Below are 25,935 nucleotides of genomic sequence, written 5' to 3'. Positions count from 1 at the left end.
AGCCCAGCAAATTTTCTAAGTTGATTGTGGATGACGGCCTAAGTTGGCTGGGCCGGCCGTAAATTGTGTACATTTTCTAAGTTTTACTTTACTTAACTATTCTAAGCTAAGTGATTGTAGATAGGCCATTACTGAACATAATATGACGAACTGTTTGATAAAGCGAAAACCTGTGTTCTGGACACAGCCGCCGGCGGGTATTCATTCATTCATTCATTCTTTACCCAACATCAAAGACACATTTGGCAGCAATTTTCTTCCATTGATCTAGTCGATGGCAAACTGTTGTTGGAATTTTGTTAGATTTTCTCCTCGCTGAACACATTCGTTTGTGATTTGGGCAGACGGACGGAGTAGGCAAAGAAGTATTTGTATCGCTATGTGAAGCGATTAACCAAGCCGTTGTCAGCTAGCAAGTTGTGTTCGCTCGCGAATGGTTACGTGCTCTAGTCGGCAAAGATTCGTGCGGCGATGAGTGTGTATTGATCCAAAAATCAATTTCTGAACACTTATTTGATAGGTGTCAAACCAACGGGGTTTCAGTTTATTGAGTCTTAATTTTAAGAAACAATTATAAAAGCAGACCATCCACTTTCATCGGTGAACAACCTTGGTGAACAATCTTGAAATTTGTTATGCAGATTTGTGATTTCCGTTGTTCCATCATTCGCTTGTAAATTTTAACATTTCAGTTGAAAAATTGACAAACGGTTAACATGAGTAAAATCAAAATGTATAAAAAGTAAATTCAGCTCTCAGTGTACATCACAGTTCTAAACATTTTAGTACAGTAACAAACTGTCACCCATTTAGTACAGCAGTCTGTCATTCAAATTTTCGCACCAACACAAACAAACGTCGCCTTTGTCAAATCGAGTTTGATTCATCGTTGCTGCTGTCATCTCGCGTTCTGATTCGCGTTTTTCAACCATTTGGGTTTGCTTTTGGAAATTTGGTATAATTCGCAGTTCTGTGATCAAATTAAGTGATTTTCCTGCTTTCCCAGACATTTATCAACACTCGTCAAAATGGTAGGTATCGGCAGAATGCAGTTTGCTGCCCAATTAGCCTTAAACATTGCGAATACATGCAAACTTCTAAACTGCTTCGTTTTCTTTGTTTTTTCAATTGCAGACTAACTTCACCGAAGATCAGCTAGCTGGTAAGTTGGTTAATTGTATTTTTACATCTATTAAACTCGCCACGAATTCATTGTAAATCATGTACTGCTTTCAATGTAAGTTTTGGGTCCCCTCCCAAAGACACTCGGGGCTGCATCGAAATTTACATCCTGTTTGTTCAACCAAATTCCATTTCCATGACGTCACTCGGTACCGTTGAGAAAAAAAATGGAAGTGACAAACAGAGTAGCAGCACCAGCTGTCAAACGGAACAGTCGAAGAGCCCAGCACGGCGGGTTCGGTCTTTTTATGGTCAAGTGGCTCAACTCGCCACGTATGAAACCGCAAGCTCGGAACGCCCTAATGCGGGTGGATTTGACTAAATGGACTTAGCAGATGTTTAATTTACCTGCTTGGGTGCTCTGAATTCCTTGTACAATTTTTGCATAATTGAAAATGCCAATGTAAAATTCGTTGAAGCTGTGTCAAAATAAAATGTTTACTAGAAGACCATCGTCCCATGACGAATTAACAGTTTATGAGTTTAGAATAACTAGCACAAATATTTAATAACACAGGCTAACAACGCAAAATGAACCTAAAATCAGCCTAGGTATTGATTTTTTATCAGCTATACAGTTTTTACCACAATTTTGGAAAAAAAATATTTTGATGTACTAATTAATGTAAATGCATCTTTTTAATGGCGCTTACGTCACATAGACAAATTAATTAAAACTATTGATTTTGCATGTCAATTTTTGTTATTTTCGATCGCAAAAATTACAGATTTGGTCAAATCCAGATTGGTTGAGTTATGCTCGAGAACCAGCGGGTTGAAATTACCGTTCCATCTTTTTTGAAGGGTTGGGAGTTGGAGTGTTAATGATAAATGAATACTTGATGATGAATTCATTTTTTGATAAAAGCCAAACTTAAGGACATTGCACATTTGTTTATTTGAAGTCCTATCTCCTTGAATCAATTTTACATGTTTTAGTGTGAAAAAAGTAAATTTCGTACAAAATTTCATATTTTTTTAGGTGGGTTATAACAAAAATATAAGTAGGTACCTTATATTAATTCAAAATCCATGACGCACTATTTGTATGGACTAAGCCTTAGATTTATGTTGCACTTTCCATCTCGGAATTTAGTCTCATGACATTTCCGTTACGAATCTGACTGACTAGGGGAAATATACCCTTTCTAATTAAACACCTATCTTTGTCATATGAAGAGTTTGATGCTCGATTAAAGCTCCAAAAATATTATTTAGGCTATAATCTTACCAGCAACAGCAACGCCTCAAATAAGCACGCAAATTTATGCCATTTACTGGCCAAAAAGATCAAATTTAATGCACTTTTGATCATAATTTCTATTTTGCGAGACCATTTCTCATCATTTTTGTGGCACATACATCGCAAGATGAGATGAGAGATTAACTGCTTAACGAAAGTTGCCATCAATATCTTTTCACTTGCACTAACGATTTCAAAGCGCTTAAGATATAAAATTGCTTCCAACTACCGGCAACATGTTCTTTTGCACATTAGTTAGTCACTCTCTTGAAAATAATCCCGAAAAATGTAAATAATTAGCAAGCACCATCAAAAAAACAAACGCGCCAAGTCTTTTGACGTTTCAATTTTGACTACCCATTCCAATCGAAGGCTGAAGAAAACCGAGCGAGGAGCGAAGGCAAATAGAGAACAAAGGGTGGCCACCAACACCACAACGGTGCCTGTTGGAGTGAGCCAGTGATGCCAGGAAATTTTCTCTACAAATGCTACTTTTCGTGAGTGTTTGCTTAAAATTTCATCAAGTTTGGCAGCACTATGCAGACCCGAAAGAGCGCTGGAAGAAAAAAGAACTAAGCTGAAAATAGAAAAATGGGCGTGGTCCAATGCACTCGACTGATAAGAATGCATTCGGGAAATATTTTTTTTAGATGCTTGTAAAAGGAATAGCATAATTTTTCATAAAAGTGAAAATAAACAGAAATGTTTACAAAAAGTTGCTCTACTCGTTGGTGTACTTGGTTTTAGTAAATTTCAAGGAACACTCCAGATTTTCCAGCATCATTCAAACACGACCGCTTAATATGCTTAAAATGGGTATAATTCAGGCAGACCAACACCAATTGATATTTTGTTGAAACCGGAGAGGAAAATCCTTTGCAACATGAGTTTTTTTTTTGATAATGTTTAACCACATTTTCATTAAACTTTCAACCACCACTCGACCTTGACCAGACCGTGTTATGTAAACTTCTTAAACAAAGTATTTGCATCGGTCTAAACAAATTTTAAAGTTTTTGTGACATAAAAAAAATGCAATAAAAGTTTCTGAATAAGATTTTTTTTGCCTTTTTTGTATTGGCTGTTTTCTTAGCCAATGCAAATATTTTTCAAAGTTTTTGTCCCAAAAAAATAAAAATTGAATGAAAAGTCAGAATTTCAACATTTTAGTAAAAAAACTATTGGAAAAAGCGTTATACACCCGTACAGTTGATATGCAATCATTAGGTTTCTAAAAATGTAAAATTTGATTAAAAACAAAAAAAAATGCAAAAAAAAACTTTTTGCTGCTTTAAACATTGAACATTCACTGAAATTCAAAAGATTTTTGAATAATTCAAACATTGAAAATTTAAACTTCTTTGAAAAAAAAAAAAGACTTTGAAGGGGGGTGACAAAAACTTTAAATTAAGTTTGTACCAGCCTTATGACGAAAATGTATTTAAAAAATAAACCTAAAATATAAAAAAAAACTTCAACTGATCGATGTTTTTACAATCTTATCAAATTTTTTTTCAATAAACAATTTTCCACATTTGGCCATAATCATTAAAAATATTTTATTTTCGGAAAAGTTGTTCCAAATTTAACGAAGGTTACACATCCGAAAAATGGTAAGAATTTGACCATTATTGCACCCTCCTCATGTAAAAAACTGAACCAGTTTCTTTTGTCAGTACCGTAAAACGGGGTGACTTTGAAAGCCGGGGTGACTTTGATAGGTTTGAGATTTTTCCGCAAAATGAAGAGTACAATTAAGATACGTACGGAATTGTTTAGAATCATACTGACCGTGGTAGAAAAGTGTTCAAAGTACCTCAAAAAGAACTTTTCATAAAATTTTGAAAAGTTTAAAAAGTTAGTTCACTATAGTTAAGAAAATGTCGATGAAAGTCATTATTTTTAACTTCTCAAAGTATCATGATTTTTTCAATGAACACGCTTTTGAATCGGAAAACGGAATGCATTTTCGGATTCTTTGGACAATTTTCTACTAGGAGAAGGTTAAATAAGTTTGTAAATAATAAATAATATGTGTTTTTGAAACACAATTTAAAAAAAAATCTCCAAATTTATAGGCAATTTTAGTTGAACAAATTTCATGTAAAATGTGAAAATTTGTGATTTGTGCTTTGAATTCAGTTTTAAATGCAATATAAATCGATAATTTCATAAACAAAACAAGTTTTAACAAATTTCAGGCAAACATTTTAACAATTTCACCTAAAATTTGTTTGTATTTTGTTAAAAAGCTTATAAACTTAGTTAACTAAATACAAACATTGTTTTTTTTTCTTAAAAACTTTATCAGCTACTTAAGTAATGGTACATTCAACGAACAAATAAAGTTTGAACATCTAAAATATGATTTCAACAAGAAACACTATGACTATCAAAGTCACCCCGGAATTTAATTTAAGAATTTTTAACGTAACTATTTTTCTAAACACTATTGAAAAAACTTTTTTTCTAAAAAAGTGCATGGACTTTGTGTGGCCTACCCCAGTACATGTTTTAAAAATAATAATCTTGAGAAAAACCATAACTGTTGGAAAATATTCCAAAAACAAATTGAAATCCTATCAATGTCACCCCGGTTTACGGTACCTTTTGACGATTTTCCCCATACAAACCTCAAGGGAGCGATTTCCGTGGTCAGAATGAGCTCAAATGTATAGACAACATTTCTACAACAAGCTATTTCGTTTCTAGGAATGAAGGAAAAAAAAGTTGGAATATTCCACATTCTGCGAAGTAAACAAAACAATGTAATGAGACTTGGTAATGATGCCAACAAGGAAAGATTCGTCTCATTTTCTTGAAAAGTTTAAAAATTCAACTGATCATATTTTCAAAAGATATCATGGAAGCATTCACAATCGTATATTGAATAACACAAGTAAATAATTTCAACCAAAAACTGTATTTTTTTCAATCCGCATTGCGAACATTGATAACATTCAGCTTGGATGACTCACAATGTCAATAAGCAACACTTTTTGTTGCTCATTGCAGATTCGATAAAAGTTCAAACCATTTGGTCAGCTTTGACGCACTTTCCGTACGAACACACACAAACGCACGCACGACCACCACCGAGGGGGGAGGAAGAAAGGAGGTCGTGTTCCTTTATTTGGTATTAAATTGGTGGCGCAAAGGCAATCGAGGTCTGCGTGTCTTCCTTATAAGGCGTTACAACTCTACAAGTCAGCAGATTTCGCTTTTACGGCGCGCTACGGCGGCTTGCTGCGGCCAACATTTTTTTGTCGCGAGCCTTCAAGGCAGCCACAGGTACGAGAGGTTGGTTGGGTCCGGTCGGTGGAGTTAGCTCAATAGAATTAAATTGAACTTCTTTTTCGCGTAAAGTTGAATAAATGAATAATTTTTAATTTTGTATGGTACTTAAGAATTTTAACATTATTCAAATAACGTTTATATCACCAACTCACGGTAAAAATAGCAGAACAGCCTTACCCACACCAGTTGATACATCTATGAACGAACCCGCCACGTTCGTTCTGCCCATTAATGTGTGTGATATGTTTCGAATGTTTACCTTCTTGGTTGGGCTCTCAACTGGTCACTTAATTTCGATCCTATATGGTGACGACGGTCGATCGTTTTGGGTTATGACCAAATTAGGACTGTTTGTAGATTGATGTGCAAAATTGGTTATATTTTTTTATTTATATAGAAGATTTTTCGGTGATTTTTTAAATAAATTTATTGTTTCTTGTTTTTTTAGAAACATTAAGAAAAATGACCAATCTTCTTTTTTTGATAATTATACCATCCTTCATAACATTTTTTTTCTTCTGTTTATTGCAATACTAAGGTTTATTTTTTATCAAAGCACTGGAAAAATCACGTGAAGCAAAACAAACAACCAATCCTTAATTCATTTGAAAATACTCAAATTGCTTGATAACTGATGCTTGATAAAGTTACTTTAAACCAGGGCTGCGGAGTCGGGTCATATTTCAAACGACTCCGACTCCGACTCCGGCTTTCAGCTCCAACCGATTCTGACTCCAACTCCGGCTTACCAACTCTAGCCGACTCTGACTCCGACTCCAGCTTTCAACAAATCGACGTCGTCGTGCTATCTTGTCGCACCCGCCATTTTGACGTTCCGAGAAAAACGCGTTTTAATGTTTGACCTTGAATATTCAAAAACGAGAGCACGCAATGTAAACAATAACAAACACGTTTTGTTTGGCTCACCATTCTGTGCATTGTCCCAAAGTTTGGTTGAAGTTGGTTGCTGGAGTCCCGAGTTATAATTACAAATGTTTACGGTAGTCTAGCTTGTACGTGCGACAAACGCATCCTGACTTTTCTGGCCTGAAATCCCTTTGGCCTTTTGTCGCACTTACATCAATTTTCATGGAGTAACAAGATAGCACGACAAGATTGAAACTACTTTCATATGTAAAGTGACAAAAATGCACGGAGTTTTTTCGGTTTTTGTTGAATATCTCAGGATTGAAATCGAATTTTGGGGATCTGTGAAGGTCAAAAGGTGAGGCATTGTGAGCTGCACAAAATGGCGTTCTTAACTCAATTTGGCCCGAAATGCACTTACGACAAGTTAGCACGATGGCGACGAAATGGTTGACTCCGAATCCGACTCCACAAATTTTTAAATATTTCAAAAGTTAATTTGCTATTATTTTTAAAACATTTATAAATAGGATTATTTAAATACTCTCTAAGTGTCATATTTATAAGTAAATTTGGATTTATTTACTTAACCTCAAATTAACATTTAATTTAATCACAGCTAATAAATTTAAATATTCAATTGTTTTTTTTTTTAAATTAATCTTTAAAATACATCATACATCCATTTCACATATAAATTCAATTGCTAACTTTAAGGCTGACATTTATAAGAAGCACAGTGACTATCAAAGTCACCGTGTTTTTTTAAATAACAATTTTAAAGAAACTTTTTTTTAATGCTCCATTGATTTTTTAAGACGTACATGGACATCATGCCAGAGATTATTATTACAAATCAATGTATATGAAAATTTTTCTCGTGGAAAAGACGCTTAAGGGGTCCTTTTCAAATATCCGTGACCTACACAATATTTTACCTAGGAATTTTCGATTTGTTTAAATTTATATATTTAAAAGGAGGCGCGCGATATTTCTTTAATCTTCTCCTCAAACGAAGCTTTATGAATGATCGTTCCGTCATATTGGCGTTGGATATACAGTATGAGAAAATTCTACCGATTGAATAATATGTTGGTTTTGATTTTTGCCTTCCTCACCTTACTGAGGAAAGGCTATAAAATCACTCGAAAAATGAACTTATTAATTTGACCTCGTAGACTCACCTTTACGTATACATATCGACTCAGAATCATGTTCTGAGCAAATGTCTGTGTGGATGTGTGTAGGTGGGTGGACAAAAAAATGTAACTCGATTATCTCCGGACTGGATGAACGGATTTCGACCGTATTAGTCTCATTCGATCCGTCTTGGGGTCCCATAGGTCTCTATTTAAAATCAGCAAGTTTAGTTAAGTACTTCAAAAGTTATGCTAAAAAAACGATTTTGGCGTATGTCCGCAAGGGTGGTTTTTGCCAGAAAACCTATCATGTTATACATTTTCAGAAAGGTATTAAAAAGACCTTTCCAATGAGCCCAAGACATTGAAGATCTGACAACCCTATCAAAAGTTATTTTTTTTTTTTTTTTTTTTTTTTTTTTTACTGTGAACAGACACGGACCACTGCGACACTTGCGTATCTATTGTAGTATGATCTGTTCTCAGGTTTTCTGTTTTGCTGCTATACACAGCCTGCCGAACGATCGTCTTCTGTAGCGCTATTGTTTGAGCGAGACAGTATTTGACGAATTATTCGAGCAGTTGCCCCCTCTCATTCCCCAGACCAATCCCCCAAATGCCATGCCACACGAGCACGAGGGACCGATCCGAGGACGTGGAGTTGAGCGAGATTGAGGGGAAATCTCGTTTATTTTTGACCCATCTAGAGATCGTTACCGATCATATAGCCCAATCTTCAGCTCGAATTTTGCCTGAGAGCATGTGACCGAGTCGAAAGTAGCATTTGAAGCTCTTCTCTGCGTATTGTTACAGAGTTCTTCAACGCTCAGACTCAGTCGCCAACAGATCGTCCGAGAGATTGGATGGGATGGGTTTTGGGGAGGCTTGGGACTTGACAAAGTCAATTCCCGCAGCAGCCGATATCCCCTCTCGACCGCCACCTACCCCTTTTGCCTCGCCAGATGGGTTTCAAGCCATCGACCTTCCGCTTACAAAGCGAAACCCGTACCACTACACCACGGGAGCTCGGCATCAAAAGTTATTAGCACTTATGTGTTATTTATATACTTTTTGGAGGCCAGATCTCAGATATTTCAATGAAAATGATGTCCAGGTTCGTCATGCAACCTGATAATTGAAATACCTTTCCAATGAGCCTAAAAAATCGAAGATCTGACAACCCTATCAAAAGTTATTAGCACTTAAGTGTTATTCATACCCTTTTCGGAGGCCGGATCTCAGATATTGTGATAGAAATATTGTCTGAATCTTCCATACGAACTATCGTTGAATAGGTTTTTTATCAGACCTTGCCGATGAGCCAGAAATATTGAAGGTCTGCGAACCCTATCAAAAGAAATAAGTAATAAAGTTGATTTTTTAAACATGTTAAGCAACATTCCCCTGCTATTTTTACTGATTGTATTGACTTTATGAATGTGAGGAAGGCACAAACCACCTAAAGGTGGATTATGTAACGTTTTTAAATAGCATTTGAAAAAAAAATCCTGTCATTTTTTCTATACTTTTTATTATAATTCCCTTTTTGGTAATGACATCTTGAGATTTGTTCAACAATAATTTGCAACGATATCAAAATAGATTGCCTGAGGATCAACATTCGCAGATTTTAGGAGAGAAATAGTAAACATTAAGATATATTTATTATATTCAATGATTATTTCGAAATTAGTTGCAACTTTTTTGATATCTTTTGCCAGTGTCAATTATTTTAAATGCAACACTCTGATTTTTGTGTAATTAGTTATAAACAAAATGCGTATGTTGAATTCCAAGTAATAGATTGTTAGAATCGTTGATTATTTGTTGGAAGAGTGATTATCTTTTTATGTACCTCGAAACTTTTTTTCATAAAAAAACATTTACTCAAAAAAATCCAAGACATCTGGTTTTGGGATAAAAGGAGATGTGAGTGTGTACTTTTTTCAGAAAGAACTGGATTAAATTTGGTCAAACTTGAATTGAAAGAGTACATAAATAATATTTATAAAATATATTATTATTTATATTTATTAAATATAGGCAAAACGAAGCAGTCAGGAATCAAATAAATATTTCTGACTGCAAGACCAATATTGTTTATTATTTGTTGAGTTATGATACAACATGCTTGGGTAAGAGGGGAGAGCGAGTTGTGGCGCTATAACCACGGCAAATAGTGTCCTGGGCATTTGTGGAAATACAATGTCCCATCCCAGAGGGTCCCGGAGCACCAAAACTTCTTAGCATGGTGGCTTCCAACGATTTATTGCTTAAACAAACAGGAACGTGAGCGGGGGATCCCCACGTTTCTTCCTCCCCTGTAGATTCAGAATTGTGTTGTTGTTTGAACATTCGTGCTCAAACTCAATCCACTTCAATGAATCATCTTTGCGGTAAACTTTACGCAGTTGGCCTGGCCGCTTTAACGTTTGTGATGTTCCAAAGCAATTTATTGCATTGAGGCACTGCAAATGTTAATGTTGACAAGAGGATGCTAGGCGTTAATCAACCTAAGGCATTTTCCAGGATGCCCTCGAAAGACTGGCTGCGCTAGGGTTAGATTAGATTAGATTAGATTAGAACATGCTTGGGTAAGAGGGGATTAACAGGTTATCATTTAGTGAACTTACACAATAAGAGCTTTCCAATCACAATAAATAGCTTCAACATTATCATGGCATCTGATAAAAAATGAGAAAATAGCAACTTAAAAATCAATCAAAAATATAAGAAATTTTGTAAATTTAGCTGTTTGATATAAATACTGAACATTAAAAAAAACATATTTTTTGTTGAATTTAAGATAACTCTTACTCCGACTCCGACTCCGGGTTGTCAGAAATGTTTGGCTCCGACTCCAGCTCCTCAAATTACACATAATACTAATAGCTTTAGGATTTTTTCACGTTAGAAAAAAAAAACAAGTAATTTTAGGTTAGGATTTCCAAAAGTTGTCCACGCTCCATACAAAAAAGTTTTTTTGTATGGACAATTGTCCACCAGAAGGGGAGGGGGCTTGAGATTCCCAAAAAATTGTCCACATGGTTTTTGGATGGTCCCCAACTTGTATTTTTATTTGAGCAATTCTCCTTGAAGTTTGAAATTGTTCAATTTGTATTTTTAAATCTAACTCAACTTTTTGGAGGCTTTCCCTATCACCAAAATTCATTTTTGTGTCATTGGTTCACCCATACAAGTCTCCATACAATTTGGGAGATGTCCATACAAAAATCGAGGGCCTCGTGGCGCGGTGGTTAGCGGCTTCTGCTGCCGATCCCTAAGATGCTATGGGGCGCGGGTTCGATTCCCGCCTTATCCTCCTGGCCTTCTATCGGATGGGGTAGTAAAACGTCGGTCAATTTGCGTAAAAGAGGTTTTGGGTGACTCACCACATATAACCTTCAGACGCTTAGAAATGAGCAGAAACTTGCAACAGAGCCCACAAAAGATCCAGGGGTCGTTAAAGTGGATTAGGGTTGAGTAGTCATCAATGAGACACGGGGAACAATGATAAAATGGTTCTCACAAGTCGTAGTTTCAACCAATCAGGCTCATATTTGGGGGAAAGGTGTGTCTACTGGATATACGTCTGTCATAATAGTGGCTTTGGTTATGGACGCTCCCTTGACAAGTTATTCATAAATGTTTGATTCTGGGGTGTAAAAGTAAATTATGGACAAAAAATATTTTTTCGCTCGTAGGCTGCCATTTACACCAAAACTAATATTTCTTCAAATTTCTTTTGACGTTCCATAGGGATTAAGTTGGGCTACAATGTCCTTTCATTAGATTTGGCCAAAATTTAGAATATACCCAGAATCCAGGGCTGTCTCATTGTTCCCCACTCCTTTCAGCCTATGGGTAACAATGAGACACTTTGATTTTTCTTCAATAAACTTTTCAAAATCGATGGAAATCTTTCAAAACATGAATTAAAAGTGATTTTTGGCATATTTATAGAGTTTAAACTTCATTTAACCCAAAATACAAAGTTATTTGGTATTAATATATGAATTTTACAAAATTTAAATACTTTTTAGTGTAACTTTTGTTAATAAAAGTTTCATGTTGGCAAAATTGCTTTAAAATGTTCAAGGCAAGTCACCTGCAATGGAAAAATACAAAAAACATGATGTTTTGCTAGAAAAATGTTAATTTTCGTAGAGTGTCTCATTGTTCCCCAGCTGTCTCATTGTTCCTGCCAAGTGCGTCTACAATGAGACAGTTGAATAACTCTGGCTGTAGTCGTCAGATCGATCTCATATTTTGGTCAATGTTAGAACACATTAAAAGAATGATAATGCAACTAAAAGCTCATTAAAAAATGCTGATGAAAAAATTAGAAAAATCGTTGAAAGTTGAAAACCAAAAGTGTCTCATTGAGGACTACCCTACCCTACTTTGCTCTTGGATTTAGAAAAAAAATCTTTTGTGAAAAAGGATTAATTTAAAAAAAATTGGCTATTTTTCCGTTTACCTATTTCTTCTAAATAGTCCCCATTCATACCTACAATACCGAAGACATCAAACCAATTAGAAAATTACTTAAATAAATTTTCCAATATTTTTTGTATGGACAGCAGCCAAAATTGTATTACGATAAGTCACCTAGAAATATTTAATTTTACTCCTTAAAAAATGTGTATTTTTTGACGTTTGACGTGTCATCTGCAAATGTAGTAGTAAAAATCTAAATTTCGCCCGATAATCTTGAAATTGATTTTATGAGTTGTTTTTAATGATATTTCATGTATAAGAGAGGAGAGACAAGTTCGGATTCGATTTTTTCTCTTTGTGACTGTCTAAAGAAACGCGTTTGATGATGATGTTTTCATCGCCACTATTTGGTTTGTTATATAGATTATTATTTCACTCTGGGAAAATCTATCTGTAAAGGAATAAAAAGTTTTATAGTTTTCTGAATTATTGAACCTAAATTTTTTGATTTTTTTTTATATGTCCTAAACGAACAAATATGGAATTTTCATTAGGACAGCTGTCAACCCAAGTAACCGCGAGGCACTAAATAGCAGCATTAAATCAGCATTATATTGGCATTTAATACCAGCAAATAATGCTTCAAAACGTTAAATCAGCACTTTTCCCTTGAGAAATATTTCAAGTGGCGCACAGTGATGCCGATTTAATGCCTCACCGAAAGCTCGAACAAAAAAAAACTGCTTTATCGACGTCAAGGCTGGGGAAAAAAAGGACAGCTAGCTGCTCCACACACTTGGTGGTGGGCCTCCTTTGTTTTTTTTTCTCCTGTTGCATTTCATGTGTGAGTGTGACACTTTGATGTTATTCTTGCATTATTCTCGTCGATCTCCAGGATGCGCGCCAGCCAACTGATGTATTCTGAAATGAGTGTTTGTTTTGAAAGTTTTAATCGATGTGGTTGATGCATCGAACATTAAGGAAGACTTTCTTTCTGCTGTTTCGAGTTTCTGGTTCATGAGAAAAACCCGTTGTCATTTTGTTGGACGAAAATTATTGACGAGTCACTCAGCAAATTGCGGCCATCCAGTCAAGTACAGTACAATCAATTACGGAAGGCTTGGGGTTAATAGGGACCAGTAATGGCTAACGGCGAACGTAAACTGTTTTTCCGAGGAGTGCTTGGTCCACGGTTGGCAAAATTTCACAAAGTGTATCAGACTTCCGGAAAGCAGCTATTTGCTTGCGAGAAAAGTCTTCAATTTACCAGAGAAGTTTTTATAATGTCCTTTGTGCTATGGGCATATGTTTTGAAAAATTTGGCTTAATTACAGGCTGCAGTTTTCCACACAAAAAAATAAACAAAAAAAAACTTCAGTCAGCGGGAATTGAACCCACTTCACGCAAAAATAAAACTGTTGCACACTGGGGGAAATGCGCCTTAGCCCGCACGCTTATTGGAACGGTATGACGGGAGAAGGATAAAAGTCAATAAGAGCGTGCCTGGCTGAAATGTTTCCCGTATGGATGGGTTACTTTGTTGATAAACATCAAATGCTTTGAAGCACATTTTCAAGGTCGTAAATGGTGATTTAATGCCAGTTGTAATGCTGCAAAGTCTTGGTACTTTGAGGCATTCGCAAAGCTTATTTACTACTTCAAAACATTCGAGTGCTGATTTAGTACTGAATAAATACTTCAATTTAGTGCTTGTGGTTACTTGGGAAAATTGCATGGAGTCTTGAATGCAAAATTTCTCACTTTGCTTAAAAAACGAAACTTAGGTTTCCAAACAAAATCTTCGGGGATTTTTTTTTATCAAATCAAGATTTAATTTTCAAAATGTCCTATCTGCATAGAAAACCCATGACGGATAGGTTGTTTTGAAAATTTAATCTAGAAATCATGTACATTTTTGAACAATATTAAATTTAGCAGTTTATGTTTGTGCATATTTCCAAATCATTGTCATCCCGGGCAGACGGTAATAACAAAATTCTATCCAATAACAAAAACAAATCAAAACGACGAATAACAAATCTTTTTATAAATAACATAAAATGTTATTGGTCTAGAATTTTTAAATATCAAAAAATGTTATTCCAAGTTATTTCCGTCTGCTCGGGATTACTTAAAATTTTGAATGTTTATTTGGGACTAAAATAACTTTGAAATGTCTGTAAATTTACACAAAATGTACGTAAGGTTTTAGAGATTATAGGAATATTTTTTTAAATACTGATGTAAGTAATAAAAAAATAAATTGAACATTGAGAACCATTCTTTTTTTTTAGATTTTCTGATCGCTCGATGCTAACTAAAATCATGAATTTCAAAACTTATCTGTCAACATTGTATCGCGATTGAAACGTTTTCTCACGATAAGTGATGGAATGCCAATTCGATACGAAAACTCGCAAAAATTGTACTCCCAGCGTTCGGACGCCAATAAATATAAAAGGGTGTGGCCAATCACAAAAAAAACGAACAATTTCAGTCAACAACAACAAAAAACCAAGTTGCAATTACCAAATAAACCTGCAACGCTCAAGCCGACTCGGCGAGACCTCGGATGTGACTGTAAAAGTGCATCGCCATTTATGGCGAAAAATTGAATAATCGTCCATCTTTCTTGGGGCAGCAATTTGGCCGGGAAAAGTATTGAGATATTGTCACCGTAACTGAACTGGCAAAACCGCGCAAACAGTTGGCAGCTGGTCTGGTGGACGAACGAACATCTCCTCGGACGAAGTACTTTGCAGTTGCAGCCTCTTTTTTTTCGCTCGATTGTCATCGAGTCGTCTGGTGATGTGCCCTTTCTGGGACTGTTGATGGCCGTTATTGGCCGAATATTGTGCCGTCGTGTGTCCCTCAGAGGCATATTTTTAAAGTCGTAAATATACAATTAGCCCCAAAAACATGAACCGTTCTCGGACATGCAAGCATGTTCGAGAAGAGTGGTTTTCTGTCCTTTTCTTGCGACATGTCCCAAATTGACATTTTTGAAACTTTTTGAAAATTTTCGTAAAAATGTTTTATTAGCAACACTGCTTGAGATATCGTGAAATTTGTTCGGTGCACTTATCGCCGTCATTCAAATTAGCAAATGACCCCAATTTGTCTCCTCAAGGAACAGGTTGTAACCTCCAGCATCACCATAGCAGCATTTTCCCTCGAATTTTTTTCGGTCAAAATTTCTCTCCGTCTCCCTTTCTCTTTCAATTGTCCATGTTGTTGTTTTCCAGAGACGCGAAAAGCGGCCGCTCATTGATTACTATCATCATTATTGGAAGCTGCCGGCCTGCCAACAACAGCAGTGCCGAGTCAGTAAGGACTTTTGTTAGTATTTTTTGTTAACTCACTCATTGTCGTCGATGTCTCTTCTCTTTCCACTGCTTCGTTGTTGTCCCTTTTGGCGCTCTCTGCGCGCACATATGCAATATTTATAATATTCTCGTTATGTCAGCAGCATTTCCACTTTTGGTCAGATCAGTTTTTTGCTCGGTGTGTTGTTGTTGTCCTCCCTTTTGGAAGCGGTCCGCTAGGGGAGACTAGGGAAATACGCTGAGAGTTATTGATATTTCATCTAGAATTAATTAGTACTAAAGAAAATTCTATAGATATAAAACAACGATTCAAAAACTAACTTTGATGATTTTTGTTTTGCCATCGAAAGAGCGCAACGCAAACTCACTCACTGACTCAGTCATTTGACACTCACCACCACTCTCATTCGTCTAGAGTTTCTTCGATTGAATTCTACCGAAATTCAGATCACCTTCACCATGACTGCATTTAAACGATTGCTGTCAACACTCAAACAAGAAAGAGATACCAAAAGAGAGAAAGAGAAAGCATGTGCCATCGTGTCGCCCGGCCGTTTGAGTGTTGCGCTCGGCATTCTCTCGTGCCTACTTCGTGTGTGTCATCTGACGGTCGCATCCAAATGACGATCATGATCATGTTAGTGAATATCCAACGATCGGGTCGATGATGATAGCTGACTCTCAAGCTCTGTCAAATATCAGGCAATCTCTGTCGGTGACAGATCCTGTTTAAAGCCCTGGACATTTACCGAATTTGACCACAATCAACTTATATTGATACCTAAGCAATTCTGTAACTTTTGAGTGAATTTTCTGATCAATTTGGTGTCTTCGGCAAAGTTGTTGAGGACTTTTGAGAAAAAATAGGTACATGAAAAAAAAAATTGTAGATATTTTAATTCATTTTTTTTTCATTCAAACTCAATTTCCCAAAATACGTATTTTTTTATTTTCAAGATTTTTTTATATGTTTTAGGGGACAAAAATCCGCAACTTTTGAGCCATAGAGAAACATGGTCAAAAAATCTGCCGCCGAGTTATGAATTTTTGAAAAATAGTGATTTTTGGAAAAAAAAAATCAAAGTTTCATGCAAAAACAAGTTTGACATATTTTTTAATGCAAAATTGAATTTGCAATCGAAAAGTACTTCACAGATTTTTTGATAAATGGATTTGTTTTCAAGATATAGCCACCGAAAGTTTGATTTTAGCGAAATAATTGCAGTTTTTCAATTTTTAAAAATAGTGATCATGAGTGACCATTTCCAATTTTTTTTTTAAAGTTCAGAAAATTTGCTATAAAATTGTCTAAGAGACATTGAAGATTGGACCTCGGATTGCTGAGATAGAGCCGCTTTAAGAAAAAGAAACACGAAAATTGAAGTTTTCTTAATCTCACCAAAACAATCCACCATTTTTAATGACCATATCTCAGCAAGTAATGGGCCGATTATCAATGTTAAAACATGAAACATTCGTGAAATTTTCCGATCTTTTCGAAAAAAATATTTTGAAATTTTTTAAATCAAGACAAGCATTTTAAATAAGCGTTATATTCAATGTTTGGCCCTTTTAAAATGTTAGTCTTGATTTAAAAATATTTTTTTCGAAAAGATCGGAAAATTTCACGAATGTTTCATGTTTTAACATTGATAATCGGACCATTAGTTGCTGAGATATCGTCATTAGAAAATGGTGGGTTATTTTGGTGAGATTAAGAAAACTTAAATTTTCGTGTTTCTTTTTCTTAAAGCGGCTCTATCTCAGCAACCCGAGGTCCAATCTTCAATGTCTCTTAGACAATTTTATAGCAAATTTTCTGAACCTTAAAAAAAACTTAGAAGCGGTCACTCATGGTCACTATTTTTAAAAATTGAAAAACTGCAGATATTTCGCTAAAATCAAACTTTCGGTGGCTATATCTTGAAAACCGGAGCCCTTTATCAAAAAATCTGTGAAGTACTTTTCGATTGCAAATTCAATTTTGCATCAAAAAAAAATAATGTCAAACTTGTTTTTGCATGAAACTTCGATTTTTTTTCAAAAATCACTGTTTTTTTCAAAAATTCATAACTCGGCGGCAGATTTTTTGACCATGTTTCTCTATGGCTCAAAAGTCGCGGATTTTTGTCGCCTAAAACATATCAAAAAATCTCGAAAATCAAAATTTTTTTTTTTTTGGAAATTGAGTTTTAGTGAAAAAAAGTTGATTAAAAAATCTACATTTTTTTCCATGTACCTATTTTTTCTCAAAAGTCCTCAACAATACCTACAACTTTGCCGAAGACACCAAATTGATCAGAAAATTCACTCAAAAGTTACAGCTGTTGGAATATTTACATACCATTTTTGTATGGACAGCAGCCAAAATTGTATGGAGACTTGTATGGGTGAACCAATGACGCAAAATAGCTTATTTGGTCATAGGGAAGGCCCTCACAAAGTTTTAGTCAAATCAAAAAATACAAAAAATAAAAATGGTCGAAATCGGCCGATTTTGTAGAGAGTTGCTCTCCTTAAACATTCTTCTACCAAACCCCAACATCCCCCAAAGCTCATTCGCAACATAGTACTTTAGTGCCTTTTTTGTCCATTCCCATCTGGCCTGTTGCTGCTGCTGCTGCTTCTGGCTTGCTGGTTGATGCCCCTGGGCCTAAAGGTACACCTTTTGCGGGCGGCGATTTCGCGTACGCGTCCGAAAAGTACCCCCCAAAAACGTGATCTTGATCTTTCTACCAAACACAACAACCAACCCCCGCCGTCCCTTGGCAGCACTTGGCCAAACTTGGGCATAGTGCTGCTGTTGTTGTTGGGGGCTTTCGGTAGTATTTTATACACCGACTCTGACTGTGGCATGAATAATATCATGCGGGCCAGTTTTGCAACCTGCCTTCCTGCGAAACGAGCTGCAGCAGTTACCTCTAGATGCCTTATTTTGTTCCCATGAGTGTTACGTCGAGATGAAGTTGCTTTCCGCGCGAGAGTGAGAATCTCGTGGCGTCAAATACCGTCATGGGAGGAATGCTGGTACATTAAATTTTATGAGCTTTAAATATAAAACTTTGTGAGTTTTAAATTTAAAAAATTATGACAATGTTCAAGGTGTGATAAAACAAATTTCATTTCTTAATAATATTGTACAAAAATAAGCTTTTTTGCCAAATTCAACGTCTTGTCTTTTTTATAGCTGATCATTAAAAAAATATGAAAATTTTAACACTATTTTCTTACAAAATATGATCCTCTCTGACGTGGCGTTTTGGAAAATCGGAAAGAAGACATTTGGGTCATACCAGCTCATTCAGAGCAGCATACCCAATTGTATATTTAAGTCTGGTTATTATTGATTTTTGAATTTATTTCAAAATAATTAACTATTTACAAAACGCGACAAAAAATATATAGAAAGAAAAACCTTTCCAGAAATTATTCTGTTGATATTTGCCACAAAGAAAATTTCAAATTTGATGGCCACGTGGTTTATGCACGATCCCAAAAAGATTTTATTCCAAAAAAATGGGTGGTGCCACACACACACACCAAAATAAGAATAAAAAATTCTGACATGTTATAGATTTTTTTGCAAATGCTTTTCAAAAAAATATATCAAAAATCATTTTCATACAGCAATCTCCACAAAAACAGTATGATTCGAAAGAAAAATTCTCCGATCGGGCTAAAAATTTCTCTAATTTTTACATACGTAACGTAAAATTGTCCGAGGAATCCGAAAAAAATATTTTCAGAAATCTGGAGCAACATTTGAAAGGGGCGGTACGACATTGCTCTTACGGCCTTTCATTACACGCGTTTAAATGGGACGAAAGGCCGTAAGAGCAATGTTGTACCGCCCCTTTCAAATATTGCTCCAGAAATAGGCTCTTTGGACCTTCAAAACCGCATTTCCGCAAGTTTTCATGCAACCTTTTCAGATATTAGACTAGATTTTTGAAACCTTAAATTATTTTTTTTAAAAGGATATCTAATCCTTTTTCATTTTCGTCGAAGACATCTAAAATCGATTTAAAATGGCGCGGAACTATGATTTTTTGAAAATGTGGTATTTGCACCAACACCAAGTACACCAACGAGTAGAGCAACTTTTTGTAAACATTTCTGTTTATTTTCACTTTTATTAAAAGTTATGCTAGGGGAAATCTACCCTTTCCAATCAAACACCTATCTTCGTCATATGGAGAGTTTGATGCTCGATTAAAGCTCCAAAAATACTATTTGGGCTATAAACTTACCAGCAACAGCACCGCCTCGAGTAAGCACGTAAATGTATGCCACTTACTGGCCAAAAAGATCACATTTAATGCACTTTTGATCATAATTTGTATTTTGCGAGACCACTTCTCATCATTTTGTTGGCACATACAGTGACACACACGAGAATCCCTCAAACGCTTAATGAATATCGCCAAAATTAACTTTTCACTTTCGCTTACTTTTTCAAGGCGCTTAAGATATGAAATTGCTTCCAACTACCGGCAACATGTTCTTTTGATCATTAGTAAGGCACTCACTTGAAGAATAATCCCGAAAAATGTAATAAATTAGCAAGCGCCATAAAAAAAACAAACGCGCCAAGTCGTTTGACGTTTCAATTTTCACTTTGCATTCCAATCGAAGGCTGAAGAAAACCGAGCGAGAGACGAAGGCAAAAAAGAACAAAGGCTGGCCGTCAACACCACCAGCAGCACAGCCAGCGATGCCAGGAAATTTTTCCTATAAATGCCACTTTTCGTGAGTGTTCGTTTGAACTGTCAGCGCAAATGGCAACACTCGACAGAGTGTTGGAAGAAAAAAGAACTAAGCCGATATTAGAAAAATGGGCGTGCATTCGCCTCGATTAGAGTACCCTTGGGATTTTTTTTTTGTTAAATGCTTGGTAAAGAAATAGAATAACTTTTAGTGAAAGTGAAAATAAACAGAAATGTTCACAAAAACTTGCTATACTCGTTGGTGTACTTGGTTTTAGCAAAATTCAAGGGAGACTCTAGATTATCCAGCATCATTCAAACACGACCGCTTATTAGGATTAAAATGGGTAGATTTCCCCTATTCCTTTTACAAGCATTTAAAAAAATATTTCAAAAATGCATTCTAATCAGTCGAGTGCATTGGGCCACGCCCATTTTTCTATTTTCAGCTTAGTTCTTTTTTGCTTCCAGCGCTCTTTCGGGTCTGCATAGTGCTGCCAAACTTGATGAAATTTGAAGCGAACACTCACGCAAAGTAGCTTTTATAGAGAAAATTTCCTGGCATATCTGGCTCACTCCAACAGGCACCGTTGTGGTGTTGGTGGCCACCCTTTATTCTATATTTGCCTTCGCTTCTCGCTCGGTTTTCTTCAGCCTTCGATTGGAATGGGTAGTCAAAATTGAAACGTCAAAAGACTTGGCGCGTTTGTTTTTTTGATGGTGCTAGCTAATTATTTACATTTTTCGGGATTATTTTCAAGAGAATGACTAACTAATGTGCAAAAGAACATGTTGCCGGTAGTTGGAAGCAATTTTATATCTTAAGCGCTTTGAAATCGTTAGCGCAAGTGAAAAGATATTGATGGCGACTTTCGTTAAGCAGTTAACCTCTCTTCTTGCGTGTGGATGTGTGTGCCACCAAAATGATGAGAAATGGTCTCGCAAAATAGAAATGATGATCAAAAGTGCATTAAATTTGATCTTTTTGGCCAGTAAATGGCATAAATTTGCGTGCTTACTCGAGACGGTGCTATTGCTGGTAAGTTTATAGCCTAAATAGTATTTTTGGAGCTTAAATCGAGCATCAAACTCTCCATATGACGAAGATAGGTGTTTGATTAGAAAGGGTATATTTCCCCTATGTAATTTACAAAATCGCGACAAAAATAGCTAATAGCGAAAGGGCAAAAAGCCCGATCGGAGAACTTTTTTTCAAATTGTGCTGTTTTTGTGGGGAATGGCTGCACAATAAGTAAAAATGTATAGATACTTAATTTTCTCGGGTGAAGACTTAATTATTTTTCGTCTAATTTAGCTTTGAAAATCACAATTGTAACTCAGAGATGTAATTAATTTGTGTACAAAACTTTTAATGCTGAATGCACTGTTCAATGCTAAAAATAGCAAACCACCATTGAATCGGAAACATAAAATAATTTTTTTTTAATAATGCAGTCCAAACTCGATTATCCGAAGATTTGCATGAAACTTCGAATAATCGAATCAAGACCAAAAAAAAATGTTTCTTATTTTTATCAAATTTTCTTATTTTTATCATCAAATTCGAGATTTGGAGGGTAGTTTTTGAAAATGAAATTGTTTTCGTCAAATCTTACATTTTTTTAAAACTAATGATTGCAAAACAACTGAACTGGCCCTGACCGCATAAATGTCCCATATGCATTTTCATCGTTTTTGAGTTATTGATGCAGTTTGGTTCAAAATCGTGTGATCTTTCAGAAAAGCCTACAACATCCAGTACTTTCTAGAGATCAGGAGAAAATAAAGTTTTTTCGCTCAAACTGCATTTTGAAACACTTTTTGCATTCAAATGTTGAGACTATGGATTGTTATTTAATTTTTGACATAGGACTATGTCTTTACTTACTATATTGGGGGGCCAGTTCAGAAATTCGATCCAAAGCGTCACTTTTATGCGTTAAAAAAGGGGACATTTTGAACGCTTATATCTTTATTCCCTGTGAATCAATCCAGATGGTTGGACCACCAATCGAAAGAGGAAGATTTCAGCTATTGTTTAACTACATAGATAGTCTGACTAAACATAGTTAAAGCACTTAAAACATGCAATCAAAATGAGTAATTTTTCAGTACAAATCGGACAGATGACCAATCAGAGCGAGCGTATGCATTCGAGACCGCGCCCCTTTTGTGCCGTTCTCCGGCTGTGCCGCTATTTAAGCAGAATATTTCGCAAAAGCAAGTCACTTTGGAACGAGCACTCGAACTGTGCACGTCGGGCCGGCGCGGAGCAGCAGCAGCAGCGGCCAATAGAAGAAGAGGACCAGCAACCAGAAGGAAGAACCACCGGTAGCAGAAGGAGGAAATTCGAGCGAAGCGGACGGCGTGGAAGTCGCTATGATGCGGCGGTTCTCATGAAAAATGGCCAATTCGACAGTAGTGGCCACAACCTGGAGTGGCCGGTGCCCTCAAAGAAGGTTCCCCCGGGGCCTGGGGGGACATTTACAGAAACATACGAGTTGTGGCAATATGGGTATCAAAATTAATGGTTTTTGATACTGAACATAATAATGGCCATTTCGACAGTAGTGGCCACAACCTGGAGTGGCCGGTGCCCTCAAGAAGGTTCCCCGGGGCCTGGGGGACCTTTACAGAAACATACGAGTTGTGGCAATATGGGTATCAAAATTCATGGTTTTATACTGAACATAATAATGGCCATTTCGACAGTAGTGGCCACAACCTGGAGTGGCTGGTGCCCTCAAAGAAGGTTCCTCCGGGGCCTGGGGGGACATTTACAGAAACATACGAGTTGTGGCAATATGGGTATCAAAATTCATGGTTTTTGATACTGAACATAATAATGGCCATTTCGACAGTAGTGGCCACAACCTGGAGTGGCCGGTGCCCTAAAAGGAGGTTCCCCCGGGGCCTGGGGGACATTTACAGAAACATACGAGTTGTGGCAATATGGGTATCAAAATTCATGGTTTTTTATACTGAACATAATAATAGCCATTTCGACAGTAGTGGCCACAACCTGGAGTGGCCGGTGCCCTCAAAGAAGGTTCCCCCGGGGCCTGGGGGGACATTTACAGAAACATACGAGTTGTGGCAATATGGGTATCAAAATTAATGGTTTTTGATACTGAACATAATAATGGCCATTTCGACAGTAGTGGCCACAACCTGGAGTGGCCGGTGCCCTCAAAGAAGGTTCCCCGGGGCCTGGGGGGACCTTTACAGAAACATACGAGTTGTGGCAATATGGGTATCAAAATTCATGGTTTTTTATACTGAACATAATAATGGCCATTTCGACAGTAGTGGCCACAACCTGGAGTGGCTGGTGCCCTCAAAGAAGGTTCCTCCGGGGCCTGGGGGGACATTTACAGAAACATACGAGTTGTGGCAATATGGGTATCAAAATTCATGGTTTTTTATACTGAACATAATAATAGCCATTTCGACAGTAGTGGCCACAACCTGGAGTGGCCGGTGCCCTCAAAGAAGGTTCCCCCGGGGCCTGGGGGGACATTTACAGAAACATACGAGTTGTGGCAATATGGGTATCAAAATTAATGGTTTTTGATACTGAACATAATAATGGCCATTTCGACAGTAGTGGCCACAACCTGGAGTGGCCGGTGCCCTCAAAGAAGGTTCCCCCGGGGCCTGGGGGGACCTTTACAGAAACATACGAGTTGTGGCAATATGGGTATCAAAATTCATGGTTTTTTATACTGAACATAATAATGGCCATTTCGACAGTAGTGGCCACAACCTGGAGTGGCTGGTGCCCTCAAAGAAGGTTCCTCCGGGGCCTGGGGGGACATTTACAGAAACATACGAGTTGTGGCAATATGGGTATCAAAATTCATGGTTTTTGATACTGAACATAATAATGGCCATTTCGACAGTAGTGGCCACAACCTGGAGTGGCCGGTGCCCTCAAAGAAGGTTCCCCGGGGCCTGGGGGACCTTTACATACGAGTTGTGGCAATATGGGTATCAAAATTAATGGTTTTTGATACTGAACATAATAATGGCCATTTCGACAGTAGTGGCCACAACCTGGAGTGGCCGGTGCCCTCAAAGAAGGTTCCCCCGGGGCCTGGGGGGACCTTTACAGAAACATACGAGTTGTGGCAATATGGGTATCAAAATTCATGGTTTTTATACTGAACATAATAATGGCCATTTCGACAGTAGTGGCCACAACCTGGAGTGGCTGGTGCCCTCAAAGAAGGTTCCTCCGGGGCCTGGGGGGACATTTACAGAAACATACGAGTTGTGGCAATATGGGTATCAAAATTCATGGTTTTGATACTGAACATAATAATGGCCATTTCGACAGTAGTGGCCACAACCTGGGTGGCCGGTGCCCTAAAGGAGGTTCCCCCGGGGCCTGGGGACATTTACAGAAACATACGAGTTGTGGCAATATGGGTATCAAAATTCATGGTTTTTATACTGAACATAATAATAGCCATTTCGACAGTAGTGGCCACAACCTGGAGTGGCCGGTGCCCTCAAAGAAGGTTCCCCCGGGGCCTGGGGGGACATTTACAGAAACATACGAGTTGTGGCAATATGGGTATCAAAATTAATGGTTTTTGATACTGAACATAATAATGGCCATTTCGACAGTAGTGGCCACAACCTGGAGTGGCCGGTGCCCTCAAAGAAGGTTCCCCCGGGGCCTGGGGGGACCTTTACAGAAACATACGAGTTGTGGCAATATGGGTATCAAAATTCATGGTTTTTTATACTGAACATAATAATGGCCATTTCGACAGTAGTGGCCACAACCTGGAGTGGCTGGTGCCCTCAAAGAAGGTTCCTCCGGGGCCTGGGGGGACATTTACAGAAACATACGAGTTGTGGCAATATGGGTATCAAAATTCATGGTTTTTTATACTGAACATAATAATAGCCATTTCGACAGTAGTGGCCACAACCTGGAGTGGCCGGTGCCCTCAAAGAAGGTTCCCCCGGGGCCTGGGGGACATTTACAGAAACATACGAGTTGTGGCAATATGGGTATCAAAATTAATGGTTTTGATACTGAACATAATAATGGCCATTTCGACAGTAGTGGCCACAACCTGGAGTGGCCGGTGCCCTCAAAGAAGGTTCCCCGGGGCCTGGGGGACCTTTACAGAAACATACGAGTTGTGGCAATATGGGTATCAAAATTCATGGTTTTTTATACTGAACATAATAATGGCCATTTCGACAGTAGTGGCCACAACCTGGAGTGGCTGGTGCCCTCAAAGAAGGTTCCTCCGGGGCCTGGGGGACATTTACAGAAACATACGAGTTGTGGCAATATGGGTATCAAAATTCATGGTTTTGATACTGAACATAATAATGGCCATTTCGACAGTAGTGGCCACAACCTGGAGTGGCCGGTGCCCTAAAGGAGGTTCCCCGGGGCCTGGGGGACATTTACAGAAACATACGAGTTGTGGCAATATGGGTATCAAAATTCATGGTTTTTATACTGAACATAATAATAGCCATTTCGACAGTAGTGGCCACAACCTGGAGTGGCCGGTGCCCTCAAAGAAGGTTCCCCCGGGGCCTGGGGGGACATTTACAGAAACATACGAGTTGTGGCAATATGGGTATCAAAATTAATGGTTTTGATACTGAACATAATAATGGCCATTTCGACAGTAGTGGCCACAACCTGGAGTGGCCGGTGCCCTCAAAGAAGGTTCCCCCGGGGCCTGGGGGGACCTTTACAG

The 25,935-nt window shown here is 37.4% G+C and overlaps 1 protein-coding gene across 1 annotated transcript in view; it reads left to right on the top strand.

Moving 5' to 3' along the window:
- Nucleotides 1-860: 860 nt before the first annotated feature.
- LOC6044595 (myosin-2 essential light chain) overlaps nt 861-25,935 on the top strand; it is a 37,024-nt gene continuing 11,949 nt past the window's right edge. Inside the window, exons 1-2 of the mRNA XM_038252225.1 lie at nt 861-1,031; nt 1,135-1,162. Coding sequence (XP_038108153.1) covers nt 1,029-1,031; nt 1,135-1,162 — 31 coding nt within the window. The 5' untranslated portion in view covers nt 861-1,028. The remainder of the gene's footprint in view (nt 1,032-1,134; nt 1,163-25,935) is intronic.

This window comes from Culex quinquefasciatus, chromosome 2, assembly GCF_015732765.1.
Source record: "Culex quinquefasciatus strain JHB chromosome 2, VPISU_Cqui_1.0_pri_paternal, whole genome shotgun sequence".
NCBI lineage: Eukaryota > Metazoa > Arthropoda > Insecta > Diptera > Culicidae > Culex > Culex quinquefasciatus.
This window is presented reverse-complemented; position numbering and strand designations above follow the sequence as displayed.